The 25,754-nt window shown below is 34.3% G+C and overlaps 1 protein-coding gene across 2 annotated transcripts in view; it reads right to left on the reverse strand.

Annotated features, from left to right (window-relative positions):
- LOC139515686 (xanthine dehydrogenase/oxidase-like) overlaps positions 1 to 25,754 on the reverse strand; it is a 65,257-nt gene that overhangs the window by 20,588 nt on the left and 18,915 nt on the right. For both annotated transcript variants that reach the window (XM_071305338.1, XM_071305339.1), the window contains 16 exons: positions 25,615 to 25,753; positions 24,612 to 24,779; positions 23,381 to 23,457; positions 22,468 to 22,561; positions 21,611 to 21,723; positions 21,074 to 21,258; positions 20,145 to 20,307; positions 18,228 to 18,438; positions 15,153 to 15,325; positions 14,739 to 14,858; positions 14,152 to 14,373; positions 13,631 to 13,694; positions 13,020 to 13,089; positions 7,570 to 7,657; positions 6,427 to 6,513; positions 3,644 to 3,835 (listed from right to left, as the gene is read on the reverse strand). In XM_071305338.1, coding sequence (XP_071161439.1) covers positions 3,644 to 3,835; positions 6,427 to 6,513; positions 7,570 to 7,657; positions 13,020 to 13,089; positions 13,631 to 13,694; positions 14,152 to 14,373; positions 14,739 to 14,858; positions 15,153 to 15,325; positions 18,228 to 18,438; positions 20,145 to 20,307; positions 21,074 to 21,258; positions 21,611 to 21,723; positions 22,468 to 22,561; positions 23,381 to 23,457; positions 24,612 to 24,779; positions 25,615 to 25,753 — 2,166 coding nt within the window. The remainder of the gene's footprint in view (positions 1 to 3,643; positions 3,836 to 6,426; positions 6,514 to 7,569; positions 7,658 to 13,019; positions 13,090 to 13,630; positions 13,695 to 14,151; positions 14,374 to 14,738; positions 14,859 to 15,152; positions 15,326 to 18,227; positions 18,439 to 20,144; positions 20,308 to 21,073; positions 21,259 to 21,610; positions 21,724 to 22,467; positions 22,562 to 23,380; positions 23,458 to 24,611; positions 24,780 to 25,614; position 25,754) is intronic.

Genomic DNA, 25,754 nt, shown 5'->3' on the forward strand with positions numbered 1-25,754 from the left:
TCACAGTACCTGGGGCACGTAATAAGGTCTTAGTACCTGGGATTATAGCTATAATATGAAAATAAGAAGATGTGGTACGAGTGCCAATGAGACAACTCTCCGCAAAAAACCAACTGACGCAGACATTTACAACTATGATCACCATACAGCATTCAACAGAGAGCAAAGCAATATAAGGTCACTTTACCTGAGGTTAGTAATAGGGTCATAATACCTGAGGTTAGTAATAGGGTCATAATACCTGAAGTATGTAATAGGGTCATAATACCTGAGGTTAGCAATTTGGTCTTAGTACCTCATGTTAGTAATTTGGTCTTAGTACCTGAAGTTAGTAATAAGATCACAGAACCTGAGGTTAGCAATAAGACCACAGAACCTGATGTTACCATAAGACCACAGAACCTGAGGTTAGCAATTAGATCACAGAACCTGAGGTTAGCAATAAGATCACAGAACCTGAGGTTAGCAATAAGATCACAGAACCTGAGGTTAGCAATAAGACCACAGAACCTGAGATTAGCAATTAGACCACAGAACCTGAGGTTAGTAATAAGACCACAGAACCTGAGGTTAGCAATTAGATCACAGAACCTGAGGTTAGCAATAAGACCACAGAACCTGAGGTTAGCAATAAGACCACAGAACCTGAGGTTAGTAATAAGACCACAGAACCTGAGGTTAGCAATAAGATCACAGAACCTGAGGTTAACAATTAGACCACAGAACCTGAGGTTAGCAATAAGATCACAGAACCTGAGGTTAACAATTAGACCACAGAACCTGAGGTTAGCAATAAGATCACAGAACCTGAGGTTAGCAATAAGACCACAGAACCTGAGGTTAGCAATAAGACCACAGAACCTGAGGTTAGCAATAAGACCACAGAACCTGAGGTTAGCAATAAGACCACAGAACCTGAGGTTAGCAATTAGATCACAGAACCTGAGGTTAGCAATAAGATCACTTTACATGGTGTTAGCAATAAGATCACAGAACCTGAGGTTAGCAATAAGATCACTTTACATGGTGTTAGCAATAAGATCACAGAACCTGAGGTTAGCAATAAGACCACAGAACCTGAGGTTAGCAATAAGATCACAGAACCTGAGGTTAGCAATAAGACCACAGAACCTGAGGTTAGCAATAAGACCACAGAACCTGAGGTTAGCAATAAGATCACTTTACATGGTGTTAGCAATAAGATCACAGAACCTGAGGTTAGCAATAAGACCACAGAACCTGAGGTTAGCAATAAGATCACAGAACCTGAGGTTAGCAATAAGACCACAGAACCTGAGGTTAGCAATAAGACCACAGAACCTGAGGTTAGCAATTAGATCACAGAACCTGAGGTTAGCAATAAGATCACTTTACATGGTGTTAGCAATAAGATCACAGAACCTGAGGTTAGCAATAAGATCACTTTACATGGTGTTAGCAATAAGATCAATGAGTCTGAGGTCAGCAATAAGACCAACTAACCTGAGGTAAACAACAAAATCACTTTACCTGATGTTAGCAATAAGATCACAAATTTTGTGCAGTACCTGATCGTAAGGTTATATGAGCTAAAATTTTGTTCAGAGCCTGATCATGATATAATAAGAGCTTAAATTTTGTGCAGAACCTGATTACTAGGTTATAGGAGCTTAAATTTTGTGCAGAACCTGATCGTGAGGTTATATGAGCTTAAATTTTGTGCAGAACATGATCAAGCGATTACCGTTATATGAGCTTTAATTTTGTGCAGAACTTGATCATGAGGTTATATGAGCTAAAATTTAGTGCAGAACCTAATCATGAGGTTATATGAGCTTAAATTTTGTGCAGAACCTGATCATGAGGTTATATGAGCTTAAATTTTGTGCAGAACATGATCAAGCTATTATATGAGCTTAAATTTTGAGCAGAATCTGATCATGACTTTATTAGAGCTTAAATTTTGTGCAGAACCTGATCGCGAGGTTATATGAGCTTAAATTTTGTGCAGAACTTGATCATGAGGTTATATGAGCTTAAACTTTGTGCAGAACCTGATCAAGACATTATAAAACTTACCTTTTGTGCAGAACCTGATCATGATATTATAAAACTTAAATTTTGTGCAGAACCTGATCGTAAGGTTATATGAGCTTAAATTTTGTGCAGAGCCTGATCATGACATTATAAGAGCTTAAATTTTGTGCAGAACCTGATCACGAGGTTATATGAGCTTAAATTTTGTGCAGAGCCTGATCTTGAGATTATATTTTTTGCTTTTACTTGTATGTTATTCAGATCTTCCTCAAAGAACACATTCATGGAAGGAGATATCTAGTGAGTTTACAGAATCTACTTACCTTCTCGATCAGGTAAATTGTTTGGGTCCCATTTGGTCAGTTTTTAGTTTACTATATAGTTCTTTGTAGACTGTTGATTGACTTTTGGTCATTTTTGTTTTAAAAGGTTTTATCAGTATGCCTTTCTCTTATTAGTTTAAGTATTTCACTTGATTACAAAATAAAATAAAATGCTTCACTGAGTGCAGCCTGATACGACCGCAGAGTTTGAATCGTAAACAGTTGGGGCAAATTTGGACACAATATTCAACCTTGATACTGTCTGAATTTGGATTGTGATCAAATTTTTGATATAATATAGGTTTCTGACACAAAACAAATGTCAAGGTCTTACAAATCTATTGGGTAATACTGTGCAAGTAAATATTTCTTCTTGAAAACTTTTCAAAAATTTAAAATTTGAAAAATAAAAAAAAAAAAATTAAACCCCTTTAACAAAATTGGAACCCCCAAACTTTTTGAGATTCATACACTTTAACGAAAGTTATTGTCTGGAAACTACAAAAATGCTTATTTGGGCCCCTAATTCTTATACAGTTTGGACCATAACCCCCCCAAATCAATCCCAACCTTCCTTTAGTGGTTATAAACCTTGTGATAAAATTTTATTGATATCTATTTACTTACCGGTATACTAAAGTTATTATCTGGAAACATCTGTCTTTGGACGACGCTGACGACAACAACGACAATATGATAGCAAAATACTACCAAATTTTTTTTTATTTTTGCGGTTGTATAAAAAATTATTTTCAAAATTGATTAAATTACAATAATGGACAAAGGAAGATAACTCCAACTTAAAACAAATAATTTTGACAATTATACGATTGATATTTTTTAAACAGATATAAGATTCCTTTTTTTCCATTTGTAAAGGAGTGTAACTCTAATACGGTTGAAGTGACATCACCAAATTCAAACTTGATCTGTATTTTGATGTAATAAACATTGTGTATAAGCTAAAAGACATTTGGTTGAGGCAAACTAGAATTAAAGAACCAAAACAAAAAATTCAGCATTTTTTCATTTGTAAAGGGGCAAAACTCAACAACGGTAAATGTGAGGTATGTGACATATGTACCTACGGACAAACGTACGTATGTACAGACAGACAAGGGTAAAACTTAATGCCCCCTCAGCTACTGCAGGGGCATAAAAAAGAAATAAGCTTTAAACCTTACTCTTTTTAATCGCTAACAAAATCAGGGAAAGTGGTGCCCATTGGAATGGTCTTTTCTCATAATATGTTAGTGATTATGCTGTAAGCTGAAGCCAAATGCTGTCTTCTGAAACAATTTTACCTGTTCAGGTGTGTGGTCAAGGGAACCAGATATTTCATCCATGAATGTTTCAGTAACCAGCATACTCTGAGGTACTCCAAACCCCCGGAAAGCTGTATTTGAAGGGGTGTTAGTTTTACACACATAACCAGTCAGTCTCACGTTTTCAATTTTGTAACAATTTTCAAACATCAATAACGCCTGCTCAAGCACCTAAATGAAAATAATTTATATACTAAGGGGATAGTTCTATGCAAGTGGTGGGAAAAGGGACATAGCTATGATGTTGGTAAAAGGAACATTCTGATTAAATAAGGGAAGCAACTCTAGCCTAATCAAAATCATTTATCAGGATTTTCATCACTTTACCGAATCTGGATCTAAATGGAGAAATGAAGAAACTTCATCCATTAGAGTTTCCATAACCAGCATACCCTGAGGTCCTCCAAATCCTCGAAAAGCAGTATTGGATGCGATGTTAGTTTTACAAGCATAGCCAACAAGTCCAAGGTTCTCTATTTTGTAGCAATAATCAAATAGTAGTAAACATTTTTCAACCACCTGTATTTATACAGAAAATAGTTTGAAAAATAATAGATAACCTGTAAAGAATACTTTCTATTTTTAAGAAAATTTTACTGTGAAATCATAATTTGTGGAATATCCTAATTTCTACTTATAACTATGTCCTGTAATAACATTAATCAATTCGCCTCTTTAGAATCTAAAAGAATATGGGTTATTTTATTGTTCGTACTCCAAAATAAAAATAACATTACGTCATTGGTTGAATTTCCATTGTTTAGTACCTTTTAAATTTATCACCAAGTTTTGGTGTACACTTTTTTAAATTATTACCCAGAATGAATAAATTTCTGAAACGGCAGATTCATGATAACATTCCTACATGAAAATAAAAGTTTACTGTTTAAATGTCAGCAATAGGGAGCAATGTTGTTGAGTAATGTAAGTCTGGGATATGAAAACTGTGTTATCATGGATGATGCAGAATTTAAAGGTGAGCAGACAACAATTTGGAAATGAATAAAATAGTTGTTTTATTTCCTTTATTAATTGAATATAAAAATACTGTAAACCAACTAACTTTGATGTATACCTTTAAAGCCCTTGTCAGCTGATTTTGCAGCAATTTATATTCACATTTTTTCAAACTTTGCTCATATATTCATATAAAAAAAGATCAAAGTTTAACATATTCATGACTACCGGTATTTATATCCTTGTTATTTTCTAGCTGCGAGTAGAAATAAATTGTTGGAGAATATAAGTTGGTTTACAATTTTTGTCATGATTAGAAATAGATATTTTGAATAAAACTATAGGAGCAATTTTTAGATCTACACAGTAACAGCACAGGTAAATTTCAACATTCCAATATTTCCACCATATATGCATGACATAACCTCAGATTTAAAAATAAAATTGAATACAAAAAGCTTTACTTTCTTTTGTATTGTACCTAATTAACATTATCAGAGTGAGTGATGTGAAAAAAGAGAGAGAGTTTGAATGAAGGTGACAAATTTTGTCAAGTCTGAAAGGATCCTGTGATTGAAATAAATAATGTGAATTTTACTTATTCATTCAAAGTATGATGACAAAAAATATTGTTATTGCTACTAGCACTGGGATTTATCTAAATGTTGTGTGCTTTTTCTACGTATGACTGTTAAATATCACTAAATCAACCAGAGCTGTATGGTGCCAGTCTCTCATCAATTACAACACAAAATGATGGATTTTAGCTTGTAATTTTCAAACACAACCAATCAGAATTAAGGTTACAAAGATTTATCAAAATAGATGAAGAAAAACAAAATGCATGTATACAAGAATAAGTACTTACACAGTGTGTTTATTTATAATGACAGACTAATATAATATGTAAAATATACATTTATATGCATAGGCAATAAAAAAATACAGATTTATAAGCATACACATTACTTTACTCCTAAATATGAAAATCATTAAATGTCCAAAATCTATCAATGGTTAAAAATAAAAAAACATTAGGACTATTCCAAAAGTTATAAAGCTGTGGGGTCACAGGTCATTATGGTTAAGAATCACCACAGCTTTATAAAGAATAAAGGTTCAACAAGTTAAAATTTTAAAACCATTTTTGATGTTTTTTCTTTGAACCATAATTTTCTCAGTTCTGAGACTTTGGGCATTTACTAATGATTTTTCATTTGATGTATGCAAAATTACTGAAAAGTATTAGAAAAACACATTAACTGAAAAAAAAAATTGTGTTAAGTTTATTCATATTAAAATTTGATCACTTTTTAAATATTCTACTAGAATTATCCCTGCAACCCAAACCAGCTAACCCAAACATGGATTCTATTGGGCAAAATTGTTGTTTTTGATACAGACATAATCTGAAATAGTGACGACAAACATGATTCAATCAAAAATGACCTTACATCTCATATAATAAAAGAATTCATGAGGTTTTTTGCAAAGTCTAAATCTCTTCAATATGGAATCATGAAAGAAACAATTATTCTTCAAAATATATTTAAATTTATATGAGTGCCACTAGTGAAGCAGGATCTGCTTACCCTTCTGGAGCAAGTGAGATCATCCCCAGTTTTTGATGGGGTTCATTTTATCTCAATCTTTGATGTAGTGTTTTGTGAATTTTTGTTTTTATTTTGTCTTGTTTATTTTAATGCCATGGAGTTGTCAGTTTATCTCTTTTATTAGTTTTGAATATCCCCTTGGAACCTTCCCCCCCTTTTTTTTTTATGTTATATAGAATATCTGATACTTACAGCTCCGGACAAATCAAATGTACAACCAGCATTGTTATACAGATTGACCTCTGCAGCAACAACTTTCCCTTCCTTTGTAAATCCAACCTAAAATTAAATGGTTATACTGAAAAATCCTTTCGGTAAAACCTTCCCTTTTAGAGTAAGTAAAAATTCAAATCAAATTGTGGAATGCAAATAAATCACCTTGGGCGAAACTTTCCCTTTTACAGTTAAAACTAGAATAAAGTTGTGATACTGTAAATTCAGAAATTAATGTGTGCATTTATTAAAAAATTCCAATTTCTGGTAAGCCAATAGATCCTAAGGGATGAAGGTGTAAACAGCTGATAGAGAATCTATACCGTGGCCAATACAGAATCAGCCAGTTCATAATTCCCTTACTTAATGTTTCTTAGTTATTTAGTCAACATTATGCAGGTAGCTAAAATATTGTATCCTATCTTATTGCATAATGCATTTCTTACATATAATCTCATACATTGTATTCAAATTACATCTGGAACATCTTAGCTATAACAACTTAATAATACTGTTAACCAACTTATTTATATCGCGATTAACCCTTTTCTATCCCATTCCACGGTTTAATTTATTTAATGATTCTCAAATTTACTAAATGTTATTAAATATGGAAAAATCCTAGTTCTACATATTCGCGAGGATTTATATTAGCATCATTTTTCTTCATGCAAAAGTTGCGAAAAATAAATCGCTTCCGAAAATTAGTTGGTTTACAGTAAGTAAATCTGGCACCAGAATAACGAAAAAAAATCTTTCAATGAACACTGTTGCAATTTTTATGTAAATAATAATTTTTGGGGTGAATTTAAATTGACATTCACCCACACAGTTCATACTACCACACAGAAAAAGTCCAGGATATTATTTCACTTTACAAAAGTCAACATTGGGTAATGAAATAATAGGTTGATTGATTTATAAGTGATTTCTTTATGCTGCGTCAGCACAAAACAACTTTACCACAGTGAGAGAACATTCAAATATTTGAACAAAAGACATTTTTTTTTTTATTCAGACAAAGGAATTTTCAATTAACTAAAACTTTAGTTTAAAGAAAAATTATCATTTGTACATTTAAAATTCACAAATAACAGGTGCTTGTCTTATAATCTAGAATACCTTATATTGTCCTAAGAATGGATGTCTGGTACCTGTTATCAACATATCCTCATCTCTGTCTAACATACAACGCACTGGCTTTTTTAACCTGTAAAATATGTTAAGTACCTTCTTAAATGTTTCAATTATAAATTAAATGTTTATAAGTGTTTCTCTTTTCTAGTTTATTACATGGACTGTAGTTTTCCTGTTAGAATGGTTTTACACTAGTAATTTTTGCGGTCCATTATAGTTTGCTGTTTGTTGTGAGCCAAGGCTCCGTGTTGTAGACCGTACTATGACCTATAATGGTTTTTCTTTTACAAATTGTGACTTCAATGGAGAGTTGTCTCATTGGCACTCATACCACATCTTCTTATATCTATCTAAACGTTACTAATAGGTCATCCAATATTATAAAGTACAAGCAATCTCTATAAGAAAAAAATATATCAATGCTGCATTTAAACTTGCATATAACATTATAAAGGGACATAACTAGAGAAATGTAAAAGTTACTTGAAATGTGTTTTAAGGTAATAAGCATTGTGTATAAGTCTCTTAAAATTTTGTTGATGCCAACTTTAAGTAAGAGAACAGAAACCAACTTAGGATGTACATAAGGAAGGTCAAGGGTAACACTTAATTCCCATTCTGCCTAGTTGGGGGCAAAGAAATGTAGGTATTTATTGTGGACATGCATAGCAGGTGATGCACATGTAGCAATAGAGGCTTACCTTGTCAACTTTCTGTGTTTTGCTCCTTTTGAAATTGTTGCTTATAAGATCAATGAGATTTGAACATGCATGGCTAAAATACTGCTACCTCTAATCTATGATGATAAAACTTACTTATAAGCTGCTAGAGCCACAGGTGTAGTCAGACAGACTGCTACCTCTAATCTATGATGATAAAACTTACTTATAAGCTGCTAGAGCCACAGGTGTAGTCAGACAGATTGCAGCCTCTAATCTATGATGATAAAACTTACTTATAAGCTGCTAGAGCCACAGGTGTAGACAGGCAGATTGCTACCTCTAATCTATGATGATAAAACTTACTTATAAGCTGCTAGAGCCACAGGTGTAGTCAGGCAGATTGCTACCTCTAATCTATGATGATAAAACTTACTTATAAGCTGCTAGAGCCACAGGTGTAGTCAGGCAGATTGCTACCTCTAATCTATGATGATAAAACTTACTTATAAGCTGCTAGAGCCACAGGTGTAGTCAGGCAGATTGCTACCTCTAATCTATGATGATAAAACTTACTTATAAGCTGCTAGAGCCACAGGTGTAGTCAGGCAGATTGCTACCTCTAATCTATGACGATAAAACTTACTTATAAGCTGCTAGAGCCATAGGTGCAGTCAGGCAGATTGCTACCTCTAACCAATGATGATAAAACTTACCTATAAGCTGCTAGAGCCAGAGGTGTAGTCAGGCAGATTGCTACCTCTAATCTATGATGATAAAACTTACTTATAAGCTGCTAGAGCCACAGGTGTAGTCAGGCAGATTGCTACCTCTAATCTATGATGATAAAACTTACTTATAAGCTGCTAGAGCCACAGGTGTAGTCAGGCAGATTGCTACCTCTAATCTATGATGATAAAACTTACTTATAAGCTGCTAGAGCCACAGGTGTAGTCAGGCAGATTGCTACCTCTAATCTATGATGATAAAACTTACTTATAAGCTGCTAGAGCCACAGGTGTAGTCAGGCAGATTGCTACCTCTAATCTATGATGATAAAACTTACTTATAAGCTGCTAGAGCCACAGGTGTAGTCAGGCAGATTGCTACCTCTAATCTATGATGATAAAACTTACTTATAAGCTGCTAGAGCCACAGGTGTAGTCAGGCAGACTGCTACCTCTAATCTATGATGATAAAACTTACTTATAAGCTGCTAGAGCCACAGGTGTAGTCAGGCAGATTGCTACCTCTAATCTATGATGATAAAACTTACTTATAAGCTGCTAGAGCCACAGGTGTAGTCAGGCAGATTGCTACCTCTAATCTATGATGATAAAACTTACTTATAAGCTGCTAGAGCCACAGGTGTAGTCAGGCAGATTGCTACCTCTAATCTATGATGATAAAACTTACTTATAAGCTGCTAGAGCCACAGGTGTAGTCAGGCAGATTGCTACCTCTAATCTATGACGATAAAACTTACTTATAAGCTGCTAGAGCCACAGGTGTAGTCAGGCAGATTGCTACCTCTAATCTATGACGATAAAACTTACTTATAAGCTGCTAGAGCCACAGGTGTAGTCAGGCAGATTGCTACCTCTAATCTATGACGATAAAACTTACTTATAAGCTGCTAGAGCCACAGGTGTAGTCAGGCAGACTGCTACCTCTAATCTATGATGATAAAACTTACTTATAAGCTGCTAGAGCCACAGGTGTAGTCAGGCAGACTGCTACCTCTAATCTATGATGATAAAACTTACTTATAAGCTGCTAGAGCCACAGGTGTAGTCAGGCAGACTGCTACCTCTAATCTATGATGATAAAACTTACTTATAAGCTGCTAGAGCCACAGGTGTAGTCAGGCAGATTGCTACCTCTAATCTATGATGATAAAACTTACTTATAAGCTGCTAGAGCCACAGGTGTAGTCAGGCAGATTGCTACCTCTAATCTATGACGATAAAACTTACTTATAAGCTGCTAGAGCCACAGGTGTAGTCAGGCAGATTGCTACCTCTAATCTATGACGATAAAACTTACTTATAAGCTGCTAGAGCCACAGGTGTAGTCAGGCAGATTGCTACCTCTAATCTATGATGATAAAACTTACTTATAAGCTGCTAGAGCCACAGGTGTAGTCAGGCAGATTGCTACCTCTAATCTATGATGATAAAACTTACTTATAAGCTGCTAGAGCCACAGGTGTAGTCAGGCAGATTGCTACCTCTAATCTATGATGATAAAACTTACTTATAAGCTGCTAGAGCCACAGGTGTAGTCAGGCAGATTGCTACCTCTAATCTATGATGATAAAACTTACTTATAAGCTGCTAGAGCCACAGGTGTAGTCAGGCAGATTGCTACCTCTAATCTATGATGATAAAACTTACTTATAAGCTGCTAGAGCCACAGGTGTAGTCAGGCAGATTGCTACCTCTAATCTATGATGATAAAACTTACTTATAATCTGCTAGAGCCACAGGTGTAGTCAGGCAGACTGCTACCTCTAATCTATGATGATAAAACTTACTTATAAGCTGCTAGAGCCACAGGTGTAGTCAGACAGACTGCTACCTCTAATCTATGATGATAAAACTTACTTATAAGCTGCTAGAGCCACAGGTGTAGTCAGACAGATTGCTACCTCTAATCTATGATGATAAAACTTACTTATAAGCTGCTAGAGCCACAGGTGTAGTCAGGCAGATTGCTACCTCTAATCTATGATGATAAAACTTACTTATAAGCTGCTAGAGCCACAGGTGTAGTCAGGCAGATTGCTACCTCTAATCTATGACGATAAAACTTACTTATAAGCTGCTAGAGCCACAGGTGTAGTCAGGCAGATTGCTACCTCTAATCTATGACGATAAAACTTACTTATAAGCTGCTAGAGCCACAGGTGTAGTCAGGCAGATTGCTACCTCTAATCTATGACGATAAAACTTACTTATAAGCTGCTAGAGCCACAGGTGTAGTCAGGCAGATTGCTACCTCTAATCTATGATGATAAAACTTACTTATAAGCTGCTAGAGCCACAGGTGTAGTCAGGCAGATTGCTACCTCTAATCTATGATGATAAAACTTACTTATAAGCTGCTAGAGCCACAGGTGTAGTCAGGCAGATTGCTACCTCTAATCTATGATGATAAAACTTACTTATAAGCTGCTAGAGCCACAGGTGTAGTCAGGCAGATTGCTACCTCTAATCTATGATGATAAAACTTACTTATAAGCTGCTAGAGCCACAGGTGTAGTCAGGCAGATTGCTACCTCTAATCTATGATGATAAAACTTACTTATAAGCTGCTAGAGCCACAGGTGTAGTCAGGCAGATTGCTACCTCTAATCTATGATGATAAAACTTACTTATAAGCTGCTAGAGCCACAGGTGTAGTCAGGCAGATTGCTACCTCTAATCTATGACGATAAAACTTACTTATAAGCTGCTAGAGCCACAGGTGTAGTCAGGCAGATTGCTACCTCTAATCTATGACGATAAAACTTACTTATAAGCTGCTAGAGCCACAGGTGTAGTCAGGCAGATTGCTACCTCTAATCTATGATGATGAAACTTACTTATAATCTGCTAGAGCCACAGGTGTAGTCAGGCAGACTGCTACCTCTAATCTATGATGATAAAACTTACTTATAAGCTGCTAGAGCCACAGGTGTAGTCAGACAGACTGCTACCTCTAATCTATGATGATAAAACTTACTTATAAGCTGCTAGAGCCACAGGTGTAGTCAGACAGATTGCTACCTCTAATCTATGATGATAAAACTTACTTATAAGCTGCTAGAGCCACAGGTGTAGTCAGGCAGATTGCTACCTCTAATCTATGATGATAAAACTTACTTATAAGCTGCTAGAGCCACAGGTGTAGTCAGACAGATTGCAGCCTCTAATCTATGATGATAAAACTTACTTATAAGCTGCTAGAGCCACAGGTGTAGTCAGGCAGATTGCTACCTCTAATCTATGACGATAAAACTTACTTATAAGCTGCTAGAGCCACAGGTGTAGTCAGGCAGATTGCTACCTCTAATCTATGACGATAAAACTTACTTATAAGCTGCTAGAGCCACAGGTGTAGTCAGACAGACTGCTACCTCTAATCTATGATGATAAAACTTACTTATAAGCTGCTAGAGCCACAGGTGTAGTCAGGCAGATTGCTACCTCTAATCTATGACGATAAAACTTACTTATAAGCTGCTAGAGCCACAGGTGTAGTCAGGCAGATTGCTACCTCTAATCTATGACGATAAAACTTACTTATAAGCTGCTAGAGCCACAGGTGTAGTCAGGCAGATTGCTACCTCTAATCTATGACGATAAAACTTACTTATAAGCTGCTAGAGCCACAGGTGTAGTCAGGCAGATTGCTACCTCTAATCTATGATGATAAAACTTACTTATAAGCTGCTAGAGCCACAGGTGTAGTCAGGCAGATTGCTACCTCTAATCTATGATGATAAAACTTACTTATAAGCTGCTAGAGCCACAGGTGTAGTCAGGCAGATTGCTACCTCTAATCTATGATGATAAAACTTACTTATAAGCTGCTAGAGCCACAGGTGTAGTCAGACAGACTGCTACCTCTAATCTATGATGATAAAACTTACTTATAAGCTGCTAGAGCCACAGGTGTAGTCAGGCAGATTGCTACCTCTAATCTATGATGATAAAACTTACTTATAAGCTGCTAGAGCCACAGGTGTAGTCAGGCAGATTGCTACCTCTAATCTATGATGATAAAACTTACCTATAAGCTGCTAGGGCCACAGGTGTAGTCAGGCAGATAGATCTCGTTTCTTTTCCTCCAAATCCTCCGCCTAAAAAAAAAAGTCACAAAAATATTATCATAAAACCTATCACATAAAATTATTATCTCCCCTTTCATTTTTATCTCTCTAATGTTTTAAAAATCATTATACTGTGGATTCAGTTTTTTTCATTTGCATCAATTTTCGTGAATTATGGAAAACTTGCATATTCATGGATATTTGATTTAGTGGTTTTGACGAAGTGTGACTACAAACCTTTAGAAAATTTGTTAATCGTTGAACACTTAATTTCGTGGATCACCTGTAACCATGAAATCAACGAAAATTGGTATCCAACGAATAATAATGAATCCACAGTACATCTTTGTATGAAATTTTAAACTAGCAAGGGTCCAATTTTTATTTCTAATTTGCTCTTCACTTATGAAAAAACAGTAAAAATTGTAAACAATATATTGACCTAATATTTTGCCTATAAGAATTGATATAGTAGTTCTATTGTACTGATCTGATGTTGCAGTCTTGTAAATGTTTAAATCTTTATATAAATATATTACTTGTTGCTTGTATGGTACAGAAAAATACTAACCTAATCTTTTAACTCGAACAAGTATTTTATTTGCTGCTACACCTAAGGTCTCAGCAACTACCATCTGTAAAAAAAATATGTCAAGTGTGAAAGTGTGAAGAAGCCAAAGGGAGCTCAATAAATACATTTTTTAAAGTAAGACAATTTTAAATTTTTCATTTTACCCGGCCATTAGTTCAATTCTTATTTTGTTTATTTCATATAATTGTTAAGGTTATCTGTCTAAAATAACCACCTCCCATTAAGTTTTAACAAAAAAAGCATTCCATCAAGTTTATTCTAAAGGTATCACATATATTTAACATTATCAAGATCCTGAAAACATGATCAAGGTCAGATGAACCCTGCCAGACAGACATGTACACCATAAATCATCGAAGGATGTCACATATAGTTAATTTAAACCTTACAAAAGGCAAGTGAAATATCAGCATTAAAAAGCCTTGGCTAGATAGGTTTGTCCAAACTTTTCAACCCTGAAATACTTTGCATTTAAAATCAAAAATATAGATCCCACCTACCTGTGTTTCTGTAGGGTTTTGTGTTGACACAAATATTTCCATTTCCCCATCTTCATTCTTAGGTACAGCTAGGGTGGCATTTGTCTCTAGATAAAAGTGTTCCTGTCCCCCTACATGTACCTCCCCTTCTATCACATGATCTGCTTGTTCAAAACCTTTCACAATGTCTCCACAGTTAATAGTTTTAGCTTCAGTCCAGTAAGAATTCTTCGCTATAGCTTCCTGCAATTTTAACAAATATACTAATGATAATTTTCAAATATTTGTTTACAAGAGTTACTGGTGAGTCTTTTGCTGACAAAATGCATACTAAATTTAAAGCTTGTTGTTGATGATGAATAATTCAAATGAGCTCAACAAGAAATAGACAAATGAATTTCCATGTATATAAATTGAATTATTCCTGGTACAAACCTGAATTAAGAAACCCGTATACTTTTAGTTTCATTTGTCTATTTCTTGTATTCACTTATATCATAATGAAATAATGAATCATGTGCAATAGTTGTAGCTGGGTGTTAAAATACCAGAAATTATATTATAAATGTTGAGCTCACTATACATGAAATCAGCAAAACATTTCATACCTTAATGGTGATAATACTTTCAAGTTTTTCATATTCAATATCGACAGCTTTAGCAGCAGCCTGGGCATGAGCCTGTGTATCAGCTATAACAGCTCCAATTATATGTCCAATACACAACACCTACAAACAGACAATATTGACAGATTATATGCTACATTTTTGCTTAATAAATACATGATTAGGTTCGGGATATAGAACCAATCTTAGTCGTAAATTTTTTTGGGGAAATCGACTCCAGTATATGTCTCAAATAAATATCAATTTTATTGTTGTTCTTCATCACAATGTTCAAGTTGCTGGAATTTATAAATTTCGTTTTTATGAAATCGGTCATTTTTTTTAAATTTACTTACACTTTGATATAACAAATACAAGGTTATTTATTATGGTTTAGTGTAAGATATTCATAGTTACCTCAGTGGAAGCAAATGACTCTTCAGGAATAATTCCCCAAGTATTATGTCCAGGGACATCTTTGTGAGAGATAAAATCAACAACTCCTGTCATTGACAATGCCTTAGTCGGATCAACCTTCAGTAATTTAGCATGAGCCTGTGTACTGGTAACTAAGGCTAAATATAACTCTCCTACAAAAAAAACCAACTTATGTAACAGTTGAAATAGTTTTTTTTCCTGTGTATATGACCTTTGTATCAAAAGCTGCAATCTGTTAATTAACGTGGAATTGTATGGAGCGATCATCTTTTGATAAAAACTAATTGACTGATTATTTGATAGTTGATGGTAAACTCCACTTGGCTATATTAGGAGTATATATCTGGAAAGGACAACAACCTTTGCAAAAAACTGGCAATAATTAAGATCCAAGTTGAATTTTTGTTTGGCCACAAGTAGGATTCCAACTCACAACCAGGGCTTCCAAAATATATTTGAGCCAGCCGGACATTTCATATCTGATCCCGATTTTGATCCCTTAAGACTTAGTCACAAAAGGCAATAGTATGGTAATCAGACAGCCATTCCAATGATTGACATTACATTAAAAAAAAAGATTTTAAACTTTACTTTGATATGATATGAATTTGATGTTCGGATGTTACTGTTAAATTGGCAGTGCATCATTCAAAGTGTGCACATCAGCGTGCTCCTATCTGCCTTTAGACTTTATATTTGTGCAAAATGACATTGTCAAAAACTTTACTTTCGTTTTCAACCGGATGTTGACTTGACAATGGTAAAACATGGACCATAAACGGATACGTAAAATCCGTGTACGTTTACAAAGCATGACTGAGAGAAGAAGCTCTTTCCACGTTATTTCTTCAACAAAATACTTGAATTGAACGTTGGATACAGGTATCAATGATAATTTTAGCATTTTTAAAGAAATGTAGGATGCATTATTGAATTTCCCACCTGTGCACATGCGCACACGTGTTCTAGTTCTTACGACGTAGTTCTGACGATTTTTTATTTAAAACCTTTTTATAAAAATTTTCATCAAATCATGTTGATAAACTAATTTCTAATCATTTTAATCTTTTGGACTAAATCAATTAGATACAAACCGCTGAAATGTAAGAAAATAATTGTGAATAAACCGATCAATTTATACTAGTGTTGTCAATGGTTAACCGGTTAACCGGTTAATCGGTCGAACGACCGAATACCGAATACCAAAAACGCTAACCGGTTAACCGGACTTTTTTCAATTTCGATAGATTTGATATAAATCTGTGTTAAAAATCAAATCATTAAATGTTTTATTTAAAAATTGTCGTCGTAGTAATTAGTTTGATCGATCAATTGTCCAGTATATTGATTGCTATTGTTAATCCTAAAAACATAGAATTAATTAGAGTTCGGGGCAGGATCTTTAAGAGACATAATAATTATTAGTAAACATGTTTTTTTAACAGTAACTTTAAATCAGGAATGAGATATAATTTTACTAATTACTTCATTATTTTGTTTTCGATCTAATATTGTGTATTTTTACCTACATTTAAATGTGCAACCTCCGTAGTGCAAGGGTTAGTCTTACTTTAAATTCAAAAATTGTGAAATGCAAACCAATGTGAATGTACTCAATGTATACGTTAAAGTACGAGTAACATGCTTAAAGAAAAAACCAAACACAGTGAAGAAACAGGTCGTACAGCATGTACAATGACCTATAGTTGTTAATTTCTGTGTCATTTTGGTCTCTTGTGAAGAATTGTCTCATTGGCAATCATACCACATCTTCTTTTTTATAATTAATCATTTCAAATTGAAACACACCCCATTATTTTCGGAGACAACAAGAGAAAAGGAAAGAATAATCGGTTTCAGACATATGACATTTTCAATTCTACGAGATTAAGATTTTTTTTTTGATTTTTAAATATGAAGTTGGTACAAACGCTATAGTTGATACGGTGTATTTGATTATGAAAAGTCAAACTTCGCCAGGAATCCTCACAGACAAGCCTTATAATGCTAAAGGAAAAACTTTAATTCTAAAAGCGTATTTATGACTTTGATGAAAGGTTGTCAAATTGACACTCATACCACATCTTATATCTATGTGTAGGGTTCTATTGATAAGGCTTTCAAACACCAACTTAAATTACCGGTTAACCGGTTATTCGGTCGAACGATTACCCGAGTAACCGGTTAGGCAAAAGTGTACGATTTGACAACACAAATTTATACGATGTCCGGTACTGAACATAGTTCACCTGTTACCTGAACAGGTAGATTTCAGCTGTCCTACTACTAATTAGCCTTGATTAAAATTAGAAAGTATTGAAGTAGGTGTTGTTTTGATAGTAATTAATCATCATGTCACATTTATGACCGGAAATGTGTTGATATGAAAGGCAAAAGGTTGGGTCAAAAAGATCGTGAATTATGTAAAAATGACCGAAAAAGCCTTGAAAACTAAAAAGTATATGACCGTTTCATGCTTTGCCCAGCCGGACTTTTACCGGACATTATACAAATGACCGGAATATATGACTGTTTTGGAAGCCTTGCTCACAACCAACCTCTAGCACAGAGATCACATCCTTTTTGTTCAACACTACAATACACTACACTCAGTATTATTGTAGTATTGTGTAGCATGTATGGAATGGATATGAACTCTGTGTCGGAGATTGACTCACAACCTCAGAGTTAATACTAGACACTAGAGTGATCAACATAGATTGGATATTTAGATCGCTCATTTACAAAGGTAGCTGCAACATTGAAACAAGTGCAGGATTCAAACTAACAACCCCAGTGCTGAAAGGCTAGTAATATAATAGTTTTTGACTACATATAATTAGACAACTAGGTATCTAATCTTTAAGAAATATTGTCGGAGCATTATTTGAAATTGCATAAACATACATTTCAGGTCTTTTAAATTCATGAAATAGACAAGTAAAAATATTGTCAAATATTGCATTTCTGTTTTACATAGATATTTACATGCAATATTTGATAATAAATCATAAAAGAAACTATACGTTCTATATTAAGGATGATAATATATACCTTCAATTGATGGCATATCATCCACATAGATAGCTTCTCCTGTGGCCTGTTTCATGGCAGACAAATGTGTCAAAGGTCGTCCAACAGCATCTTGTGGCAGTTGCCCAGGTGCCACTTCCTCATAGATTTGTGAACCTTTACTAGCATCTCTATGGAAATTTGGTGTAGCACTTGTAAACGACTTTGGCACTTTCTTACTTGGTCCTGACTTCTATAATAAACAAGAGTGCACACACTGAAATGTCTCGCCTTCTTTACTAATCATTGATTTTATGTTGATAGTCCTAAGTATAAAGCTTGATTACAACTGTCACATAAACTTAACATAAACCAAGATAGCTAAACAAAAACAAATGAACCATGAAAAGTGGGTCAAGGTCAGATGAACCATGCCAGGCAGACATGTACAGCTAACAAAGCTTCCATACAACAAATATAGTTGACCTATTACTTATAGCTTAAGAAAAATAGACCAAAACACAAAAATTAAGACTGTGCAATGAACCTTGCAATTGAGGGCATGGTCAAATAAAACCTGCGGGACTGACATATAGACCATAATATATTTCCATACACCAAATATAGTTGACCTTTGGCATATAATATTAGATAAAAAGACCAAAACTTAAAAACTTAACTTTGACCACTGAACCATGAAAATGAGGTCATGGTCAGATGACATCTGCCCGCTAGACATGTACACCTTACAACCATTCCATACAACAAATATAGTAGACCTATTGCATAAAGTATGAGAAAAACAGACCAAAACACAAAAACTTAACTATAACCACTGAACCATGAAAATGAGGTCAAGGTCAGATGACACCTGCCAGTTGGACATGTACACCTTCCAGTCCTTCCATACACCAAATATACTAGCCCTATTACTTATAGTATCTGAGATATGGACTTGACCACCAAAACTTAACCTTGTTCACTGATCCATGAAATGAGGTCGAGGTCAAGTGAAAACTGTCTGACGGGCATGAGGATCTTGCAAGGTACGCACATACCAAATATAGTTATCCTATTACTTATAATAAGAGAGAATTCAACATTACAAAAATTTTGAACTTTTTTTTAAAGTGGTCACTGGACCATGAAAATGAGGTCAAGGACAGTGGACATGTGACTGACGGAAACTTCGTAACATAAGGCATCTATATACAAAGTGTGAAGCATCCAGGTCTTTCACCTTCTAAAATATAAACCTTTTAAGAAGTTAGCTAACACCGCCGCCGCCGCCGCCGGATCACTATCCCTATGTCGAGCTTTCTGCAACAAAAGTTGCAGGCTCGACAAAAATGGTCTAAACATATAAAGAAATCTGACAATTTTTGTACATAAATTAGGCAGTTAGTTTTCTCGTTTGAATTGTTTTACATTTGTCATTTAGCTGACTATGCTGCATGGGCTTTGCACATTGTTGTAGGCCGTACGGTGACCTATAGTTGTTAATTTCTGTGATGTGTCATTTGGTATCTTGTGGAGAGTTGTCTAATTGGCAATCATACCACATATTCTTTTTTATGTTGAATATACTGTAGATTCATTATTATTTGTTAGGTACTAATTTTCGTGGAATTTGAGGGTACAGGTGAACCACAATTAAATTTTCAACAAATGACAAATTTACTATAGGCTTGTATGCAGACTTTGGCAAAACCACCAAATCAAATATCCACAAATATGTAAGGTTTAATTAATCCACAAAAATTGGTACCCACAACAATAAATTAATCCAAAGTAGTAAAATTGAAAATAATTCTAATACCTGTAATATTGAATAAGGAGATGTGATATGATTTTCATTGAGACAACTAGTCACAAAAAACAAAGGAAACTTAGCACGAATGTAGAATGCAAAAGTCTGTATAATCGATTGTTATAGACAAATACAGAAAATAAATTAACCTGTTGTTGAAGCTGTAATTGTGTTGTCAAATAAAACTTGAAGAAAAAGCTTGTTGTAAGTGTTCGTCTGTATTCCACCATCCCACCAGGAGCACCAGGGGTCAACTGAAGGTCGTCAGCCATCAGACGACAGACATCATCTATTAAACTCTCATCCCACTTCCTATTACAATGAAATGAAAATTATTGTTAGTTTACATCTAATCAAAATGGGACCACTTTGGTTCACACTGCAGGTTGTCAGCAAGCAATCAATAAATGTTATATACATGTATCATCAAACACCAATAAATACCTTCCCTTTCACAGATACAACCCATTCGCAATGCAAGTAGTGGCCACTCTACCATAATCAGAATTCTCTGGATTTAACCATACCTTATTAAAAATAACCTCTTTCAGTGCTGTTTTTCGCTTTCTTAATATATAATTTTCAAGAGGCAATTACATGAAGTCAAGGCTAGATCATTCTGGTTTAAATCTACCAAAACCCACTTTAAATTGAATTCATTTAACCATTTCCATGACTATTGGTTTACCAATTGTTTATTCCCCTTAATGCCCATTACAAAATATGTATCCAGTTGGAACCATGCCAAACTCATACTATCACATATCCATGTTCAGAGAACTGTACATGTGAAATCTGTGTCAAAACTCAAAACCATAATTTTTCACATCAAGTAAGTAAGAAAGTTATACACTGAGAGGAAAACTAAACTAAACAAAAAATCTTGATGAAAACAAGTTGTTTTACAGTATCTTTGATAATGATTCCAATAACTATTTTGCAAAACAAGACTATCCCTACCACAACCTAAACACAGTACCTTCCAACCACAAAACAAGACTATCCCTACCCAAACCTAAACACAGTACCTTCCAACCACAAAACAAGACTATCCCTACCCCAAACCTAAACACAGTACCTTCCAACCACCTCCTTCATTGTCTTAACAGCCATAACTGTCGTGGGTGCCATTCCTCCAAAGGCCATGGCCATCTCCTTAATAGTATTAGTATTATCCTCAAACAAAACTCTGAAGCCAGCATTAACTATAGCTATATCATCTTCTCTTCTGTTGGCTTGTTTGTAGCCTCCAAAGTATTCATTCTGTAAAATTAACATTTGAAAAATATTCCATGTGAATTTTGAAATTAATAAAATTGAGAATGGAAATGGGGAATGTCTGTTTCCTTCTGTTTAATGTAAAAGTTTTATGAAATAAGTATTGGTCATCAATATTTCTTGTCTGCAGTATATTTGTTTATAAAGTCACATGTTTCCCCCTAATGTGAAATTTAATAAAGTTTTTACAACCTGCATTGGTTCCAATGTATTAAAGTTTGGAATTTATAATATTTTGAAACTTTTCTGATTTTGGGCTTGACTGTGAAAAAAACAGAACGCATTTTACACTAGAAATCAGAAATCTTAAAATTTATATTTAACTATATATACTTACTTTCCTAGTAAATGGTACAGTAACATTGAGTAAGACCTCGTCTGACTTTAAAGCTGTCTTTCTGTATCCCAGGAAAAACTTATCATTCATTGTTATATTTCTCTTTGATCCATCTACAAATATATTTTATTTTAAATAAATGAAAATGTGAGGAAAAATAAATACAACAACACAAACAAGCAAAGTTTATCTCATGATATTGTTTATAATTACTGTCAAATGACCAAAACTACATGTATATGTTAAGCTCTAAACCAATCTATAACCGGTTAAGATAATATGGATAGCTATTCCATTAAATCATATTTTTACATTTCGTTAAAGTTTTGTGGACTGTTGTTTGTCTGTTTTATGTTGTGGTCAAGATGTTATAACTTTTCTAGATTCATGGTTTTAGATTCTTCCAATTATATGCTTTGTCATTTTCAGAAAGTTATTAAATGTAGATAAGATGGATATTGAACAGGTTTATCAAATTTCTTAAGCAGAAATCCAGAACAATAGAGTTCACCCCTATTTATTAGTTAAAGTTAATTCAGTCATCTTCAATTTTAGTAACTGGTAGATGCATTGTGTTATCCTTATATGTTTGTTTTAATATCATTTCTAGCAGTGTTCCTATTATTGTCTAAGTCCCCAGGTTGTATAAAATATAATATCATTTCTAGCAGTGTTCCTATTATTGTCTAAGTCCCCAGCTTGTATAAAATATAATATCATTTCTAGCAGTGTTCCTATTATTGTCTGAGTCCCCAGGTTGTATAAAATATGACTCAAAATTCGGACATACGGTAATAAAACCTATTGCTTTAGCATCTATGATGTATAGAATTTTCAATTTTATATATACTGGTTACCTGCAGATTCCACCTCAAGGACAGCACCAGCAGCCAGAAACAGTGGGTTAAGATCTGATATAGGACTAGCTGTGATAATGTTCCCTCCAACAGCCTAAAATATATCAAGAAGAACATTTGGTAACCAGAGGATTAAAATAAATCATTCAAATCTGTATATATTTTGCATAAAGAAATTTGCTAAGAAAATGTTTCTCAGACCTGAATTTTATTCATCAACTATATAATGATTATGGACAAAGGAAGAAAACTTAACTTAAAATATCAATATTTAATATATCTTATTATATTTATAAAATAGAACATCCATAACAATACACAACTTACATATAATTTTCGATAAAATAGTTCCATGACAAATATGGTTATTTTTCACATATACATTTAGTATTATTTACAGTTGCTAAACTATTTCTCCCATTTTAATATTCTTGTCAGGTTACTTCCTGTTTATTGAGGTCATACCTGTTGTCCCTAGGGACTCTAAATATGACATCAGTGGGTTCAAAGCAGCTTAGGATTTGCAATAAGCAAATGCTCATACTATGTTGTTTGTGCAAGATTTGATTTTGATTTTTGGTGTTTTAACGCCACTTTTAAGTACCACATTTTGGTTATTTCGTGGCGGCCAGTTTTTATTGGTGGAGTGCTGAAATGCCTGGAGAAAACCACAACCTTCGATAGGAAAACTGACAATCCTAGTCAATTAAGATTGGAGTTGAGTGCACCCGCATGAGTGTGGTTTGAAATCTCAACCTCAGTGTTGACTGGCTAGTGATTACAGTAGTTACTACTTAGACCACTTGGCCACCAAGGCACGGTTTGTGCAAGAGATGAGAACTAGAAAATAAAGCTATCAAGCTAGTGACATTTATTCCAAAATGTTGTTACTCCATTTATCTGTCAAACTTACAGCAACATTCCTGATTTGGTGTCCAGCAAACCATCGCAATATTTCTACTATAGCTTGGAAAACTCTGGTCTGGTAATCTATAATGGAATGAAAGGAAAACATGTTTTAACAAAATTGACAACTTTTTTAGAATACAAATGGCATATTAATAATCATAAATTTGTGCTAGTTGGTTTTCATCACTTTCTGTCAATCAAACTACAGAAATACGGGTCAGTAAAGTGATATCTTGTCGTTGTAAGCACATGACTTCTTTGGCATATTTTTTTTAACATTCAAATTATCTATTACGGTTTAATTTAAAAAATTCTTTAAAATGATTGATATATTTTATTTAAATGCCTTTAACCCTTTAACCCCCAATCCCGCCTGTAGGCGTGATGGCGACAACCATTCTTTGATGGCCCGTATGACCCTCCATACCTTTTTCGAACTGCCCAACCTGAACTGTCATGATAGCAGGGACTTCAACCAAGCAGTTCATGGTCCATAAACTCTTCTCGGACGTCTGTTTATGAAAATATGGCACTTTGAAAGCCTTTTAAGTGTTCAAAATCGGAAAAACGTGAAAAGTAGCCAAAATCAGGTGGGGGTGGGCATCTTTTGATGGCCACTACGTAACTGGTAGTCATTCTAGGTATAAACTATTATCCTAAATTCATGCATAGGTGGTACAGGAACACAAAGAGGTATAATATGGCCAATCGGAAACTAGTCTGTAAAATCTAGGTCACCGTTTTGTCAAAAATCCGTAAAAACAGTCATTTAGACAGACCTGACTTAACAATAATAATTCGCCAGCAAGACACTTAAGTCCCATAAACTCCCAGTTAGCATGAATGGACTGCTGTATCTATAGGGTAAGACTTGAATGGCAAAGAAACACAGTCTGGTCAATGTTCACCTCTCAAGGTCGTTTTAAAGTCGGAAAATAGACGGAAAATGACCATTTTTCAGTGGGGGTGGGTTCAAACCCACGAGAAAATTATGTTTCAAATGTGTGCTGTTCTTGTAATGTTTTATTTGAATGAAAAAGAGAAAAGAATGAGAAATACACAAAAAATCTTATCTGTGACCCTTGACCCCATATTACCTGGCAGCTTTTTTATCAGTATCTTTAATGTATTCTCTATATTATCTGTGACCCTTGACCCCATATTACCTGGCAGCTTTTTTATCAGTGTCTTTAATGTATTCTCTATATTATCTGTGACCCTTGACCCCATATTACCTGGCAGCTTTTTTATCAGTGTCTTTAATGTATCCTCTATATCAGTTAAAGTTACAGACGACCCAAACTTGACTCCATTATCTAGTTGTGTAATTTGGTTGAGTTCTGGTATGTGAGTACAGCCGATTATAACTGGGTAATTCATATTCTTTAACTTGACTTCTAAACCTGTGAAATAACAAAAACAATACATTTTCAGCAACGATAAAACAGAAATCCTTATTGTGCATGCCAATTTTGCTTTTAAGGCCAAAAAAAACAAACTATGATTCAAATATGCATTAACATCTACTTATGCTTTATTCACATGTCATTGGCATACAAACACATGTTTTTTTTATCATTTTTGTGCTCATTAAAAAAAAAAAATAGAGGACATATTGACACATGTCTAAAGTTTTAGGTATTTTCAGAATATCATTCTAAGATAAAATAGGGTGATTTAAAGCTAAAATTGCTATATTTGAAACAATTTCAAACAAGTAGATTTGTTCTTTTAATTGTGTGTTCTTGGTTTGCTGTTTATATAAACCTAATGTTTCTCTAATTCTGATTAACAAAGCAAGCTAAAATCGATAAGGTTTAGTAAAACATTCTATGTACCATTTATATAATAGACGTCACTGGCAAAAACTCGTCAATTATGCGCGCCTTTATGACGTCATTTACCAAATAGAGGGGATCGCCTGTATCCCTGCACTATTTACGTTCATCAAGCATCTTAGTGATCGTCATTGTGCAGGATAAACTAAAAATAATGGTTGTTCTGTAGGTACTTAATGACAATTCCCTAATGAAATCAGTGCTGATTGTCAATTTTGAGAAGTTAATTTGCTGAATAATTCGTACAATATAGAATTATAGTTTTCCAACCACTCAATCAACATTGAAACAGAAGTGACGCTCCTAAATGCACAAATGACGTTCACTAAAACCAGAGTTTTTGACGGAAATGCATCGAACTCGAAAGTTGTCTATTGATGTGAAAATGAAAAGTACATACCAACTTCTGTATTTCCTATGACAAGTTTGGCTTGAGGGTGTTTGCCTTTTAATTCTAGTAGTTGTTTAAGTGTTGTTGGTCTGTACCATTCTACCTTCTCTCCTTTGAATGAAATAGTTTCTACGTCAAATTGGTCAGTC

This window comes from Mytilus edulis, chromosome 3 (assembly GCF_963676685.1).
Source record: "Mytilus edulis chromosome 3, xbMytEdul2.2, whole genome shotgun sequence".
In the NCBI taxonomy this organism is placed as follows: Eukaryota; Metazoa; Mollusca; class Bivalvia; order Mytilida; family Mytilidae; genus Mytilus; species Mytilus edulis.